The sequence below is a fragment of the Apaloderma vittatum genome, unplaced genomic scaffold, assembly GCF_000703405.1.
Source record: "Apaloderma vittatum isolate BGI_N311 unplaced genomic scaffold, ASM70340v1 scaffold2343, whole genome shotgun sequence".
NCBI lineage: Eukaryota > Metazoa > Chordata > Aves > Trogoniformes > Trogonidae > Apaloderma > Apaloderma vittatum.
The window spans coordinates 4,603-9,112 of NW_009706206.1; the positions used below are offsets into that span (position 1 = coordinate 4,603).

The following is a 4,510-nucleotide window of genomic DNA, read 5'->3' on the forward strand; positions in this document are numbered from 1 at the left end:
GCCATTGTTGCCCCCTGCCGCAATTTCCTCTCCGGCACTGGTGTGAGGGTGGTTTGGCCTCATGCAAACCTTTTTATGGGGTGTAAGATTCACAGGAAGCGGTGCTGAGGTGGTGGTGATCACGGTCACCATGCTGTCTCATGTGCCACCACGCCACGTGGTCCCACCCTCCCCACTTTCACCTTCCTCATGGATCCCTGTGTGGTTTAAAACCACAGAGACTGGTTTGGGTTGGAAGGGACCTTTAGAAATCATCTAGTCCAACCCTGCTGCAGGGAGCAGGGACATCTTCAACTAAATCACGTTGCTGAAAGGCCCGTCCAGCCTGACCCTGAATGTTTCCGCCACCTCCTCAGGGGTGCTCTCCCTCCTTCATCCTCTAGCCCATACGGATAGTGGGGATGGCCCCAAGCCAGAAGGATGGGGCTGTGGGGCTGCACACACCATTCCAGGTTCATCCTGCTAGGCTGGATGTGACACCACGTGGCCAAGTCACCAACCATCCCCTTTGTCATTTGCAGGTGCTGCTGAGGGGCCACACCAGCAGAGAGGACACTGACGGCAGGGACAACCACCATGGCCAACTTGACAGCCCTCGTGGGCTCTGGAAGGAACTCGTGCACCTTCCACGAGGAGTTCAAGCAGGTCCTTCTGCCTCTGGTCTACTCGGTGGTGTTTATGGTGGGGTTGCCCTTGAACGCCGTGGTCATTGGGCAGATCTGGGTGGCCCGCAAGGCGCTGAGCCGCAGCATGATCTACATGCTGAACCTGGCCGTGGCTGACCTGCTCTACGTCTGCTCCCTCCCGCTCCTCATCTACAACTACACCCAGAAGGATTATTGGCCTTTCGGGGACTTCACCTGCAGATTTGTCCGCTTCCAGTTCTACACCAACCTACATGGCAGCATCCTCTTCCTCACCTGCATCAGCGTCCAGCGGTACCTGGGCATCTGCCACCCCTTGGCCTCGTGGCACAAGAAGAAGGGGAAGAAGCTGACGTGGTTGGTGTGCGCCGCGGTGTGGTTCATTGTCATCGCCCAGTGCCTCCCCACCTTCATCTTTGCTTCCACCGGCACCCAGAGGAACCGTACCGTCTGCTACGACCTGAGCCCACCAGCTCACTCCACCGCCTACTTCCCCTACGGCATCACCCTCACCGTCACCGGCTTCTTGCTGCCCTTCGTGGCCATCCTCGCCTGCTACTGCAGCATGGCCCGGATCCTGTGCCAGAAGGACGAGCTGATCGGCTTGGCGGTGCACAAGAGGAAGGACAAAGCCGTGCGCATGATCATCATCGTGGTCATCGTCTTCTCCATCAGTTTCTTCCCCTTCCATCTCACCAAGACCATCTACCTGATTGTCCGTTCCTGTTCCGGCGTGCCCTGCCTGACTCTGCAGGCGTTTGCCATCGCCTACAAGTGCACGCGGCCCTTCGCCAGCATGAACAGTGTCCTTGACCCCATCCTCTTCTACTTCACCCAACGCAAGTTTCGTGAGAGCACTCGTTATCTGCTCGACAAGATGAGTTCCAAGTGGCGGCATGACCACTGCATTACCTATGGCTCTAGGTGAGGACAAGGACCACCTCAGTGTCACCAGGACCAGGCATGGAGCGATTTCGGCTTTAAGCTCCGTGGGGCAGAGATGGCTTCAGCTGGGGTCTTGCTAAAGGACGAGGGGACAGCACCTCCCAAGCTTTTGGCACTTTGAGCCCATCTCCAGCTTGCAGCCGCGCAGTATTAACCCTGTCACAGCACAGATTCGGTGTCCCCTCTCTGGCTTGGTTGCTCGGTCTTGAGCAACTCAGCACCATGTTTCCTTCGTGGCCAAGTCACCGATGCAATAAAAACCACTGGTGGGACCATGGAGAACACGGTGGGACCGTGGAGGACACAGTCCCTGGCTCAGGATGAGCTGCTGAAGGATGACTTCTCCCCTTCCCATTTAAAGATTCCCTGATGGGGCCATGTGAAGGCTGGAAAGGGTTGAGTTCAAGCTTGTACTTGGCTGGAGAACATGGGGCTACGTGCTTCTCCAGCTCAAGATCAGCATCACGGAAGTTTTTTGGGATAACACTGTGACATCCCTATCCCCTGGACCCCAGAATGGGGCCACACCAGTAAGAGACATGGGCCCAGTGGTACCACTGCTGCTGCAAAATGGTGAGAGAGCGTCCTTGGCCAGACTGGAAAGTGGGAAGGAGGACACAAGAGCAACTGGGACACCCATGCTGGATTTTCCACCCGAGCGATGACCACATGCTGATGGTCAAGTCAGTGGTGTTGTCGTCTTCCTGGAGACTTTCAGTATCATGTGTGTCCAGCTCCCTGCTCAACCTGGAATTGCCCATCCTGGAATTCTTGGTGCCCTTCTGTCACCAGGACCAACAAAAAACAGAGCCAGACACAACACTTGGAGTCAGGAAACCCACACCACTGAGCTTCTTGGTGTCCTCAACCATGTCACCACATGTCCCACCGTTGGCTTGGCCTCTGCACCAGCCCACTTTGTGTTGGGGCTCGAGCTTTGCTCTCCACAGCCTCCTGGCGAGGAGGGATTCACTTACACGGCGCGGGGTGGACGTGCGACTAATCGCTCTGCGAGTCACCTTTAACATCTAGGATGTATAGAATAAACCTCCCCCCACCTTTTCCAGATGGGTGTGCGCACGTATATACACCCACTAGCTATGCATACATATACATCCAATCAGGGGAAGGTTTGTAGCTCAGCACGGGCTGCGCGGTGCAGATATTCTCTGCCCTGAATACACTCGATGTATCCATACAGTGTATATATGTATATATAGTATCCATCCACCCATATATATATTTAGGGATAACTGGTTTGCTGCATTTCTTGCAGGTTGTCTGTGCGTAATAATTACATCTAAGGTGATTTAAGCAATTTGCTTCAAATCTCCAGGGATGAGCATCCGCCTGGCTTGGCTGCCCGCACCCGGCCAAGCGCACAACTTCATCCCCGCGAGTACACGGCGTCTTCCTCGGGTACCTGGCCACCCAAAAACCTCGCCGGCATCCAGGGTTGGTGGTCCTAGTACAGCCTCTTGCTGTCGTGAGGAGGAGGAGGGTGCCCAGGGTGGTCTTCAGCCCTTGGATGAAGCCCTTGGCTTGAATGGAGAGGGGTCCTGCAATGGCGTTAGCTCAAACCACTTGGTTTCTCAGGAGCGGTGGCTCTGTCCTGGTGGGGAGGACCATGCCTGGTGAGTTGGAGCACAGAATGGCATGGAGGAAGCAAAGCCAGCCCTGGGCTTTCCCTCAGCATGAGCTCACCCATGCCAAAAATCTCCTCCGAGGCATTTTTGGTGTCCTGCGATGGAAGGACAAAATGCTGAGGGGCCGCGAGAGCGGTGGCCGGTGAGACGATCCCAGCCTGGTGTCCCCATGTCTTTCCAGACAAAAGGCAGGGGACGGGGTGGGAGACTCTGGGCCACGCCGTCCCGACCCAGGAGAGGGCGCAAAACATTTAGATTTGGAGAAATCCAGCTGAGTCAGTGGGTGCCCACCCGGCTCCAGGGAGGAACGGAGGAACCCTGCTCTGTCACATCACCCTGGGCCTGGAGAGCACCCATGGGACGAGGTGGCCGGTCAAAATTTAACCACAATAAAGCTTCGAGGGGGAAAAAGTTGTTAACAGCTTCCCAAAAGGCTGGTGGTGGCTGCAGGGACAGCGTGGATCCAACTCCAGAACACCCCGATGAGGTCCCTGATGGTGGAATAGACAATTTTGGTTGGTTTTAATGGGTCTGATCGTGTCCTACCCAGCTTTGGAATCCTGACAGCAGTTCCCTTGATTTTATCAGGCTTGGAAGCCAGGGTGATGGGCACAGAAGGGCTGAAATGCATGGTTCTTGCCCAAATCCCATCCTGAGCACCAGGTGACCGTGGGGACATCACCCTTACGGCCGGGAGACACCCAGCCCTGGGGGAACCAGGAGAGGAGGGTGGAGGGAGGGAAGGAATACCTGCCGGGGTGGTGCATCTCCCGGCGTTGCCAGAGGCACTTTTAAATGCTGAAAAATGCGTTTATGGAGGGGGTTGGATTTCTTTTTAATCACCACCAGTTTTGGTGCCCCCGAGACAGAGCCAGCAACGTCTTTTCCCTGGGCAGGATGACTCTGCAGCCCCATCCACGTTGCTGAGGCCCCAGCTCACCCATCCCAACCACCTTCTTCTTCCTTTCACACTCCCAGAGATAAATCTGCTGTCTCAGGGGAAAAAAGGGTTACGGGCTGGAAATAGCAAGTGTTGACAAGCGATGCTAAAAACCCCCGAGAAAGTCTGTTTGCAGGGCAACGCGTCACCCCAGCTTTTTGCGAGCTGGCAACAAGGTGTTCTGCCCTTCCCAAGAGGAGTTGCAAAGCAGGAGCTGGAGAAACGTGCAGCAAAGGGAAAGGATCTCTCGCTGGCACTCAAGTTTTTGCTTAGTTATCCTGTTTTCCCCTACCAAAAAAAAAACAAAAATAGTTGGGAGGAGATAGAGGGAAGGG

At 55.4% G+C, this 4,510-nt stretch overlaps 1 protein-coding gene across 1 annotated transcript; it reads left to right on the plus strand.

Moving 5' to 3' along the window:
- The first annotated feature begins 570 nt into the window (after positions 1 to 570).
- P2RY6 (pyrimidinergic receptor P2Y, G-protein coupled, 6) lies at positions 571 to 1,642 on the plus strand. Its single transcript, XM_009865684.1, has one exon. The coding sequence runs from the start codon at positions 577 to 579 to the stop codon at positions 1,570 to 1,572; it is 996 nt and encodes a 331-aa protein (XP_009863986.1). The 5' UTR covers positions 571 to 576; the 3' UTR covers positions 1,573 to 1,642.
- The last annotated feature ends 2,868 nt before the right edge of the window (positions 1,643 to 4,510 follow it).

Bases quoted from the DNA above. Each gene is read 5' to 3' on its own strand.
- P2RY6 (XM_009865684.1), top strand. From the start codon at position 577: ATGGCCAACTTGACAGCCCTCGTGGGCTCTGGAAGGAACTCGTGCACC.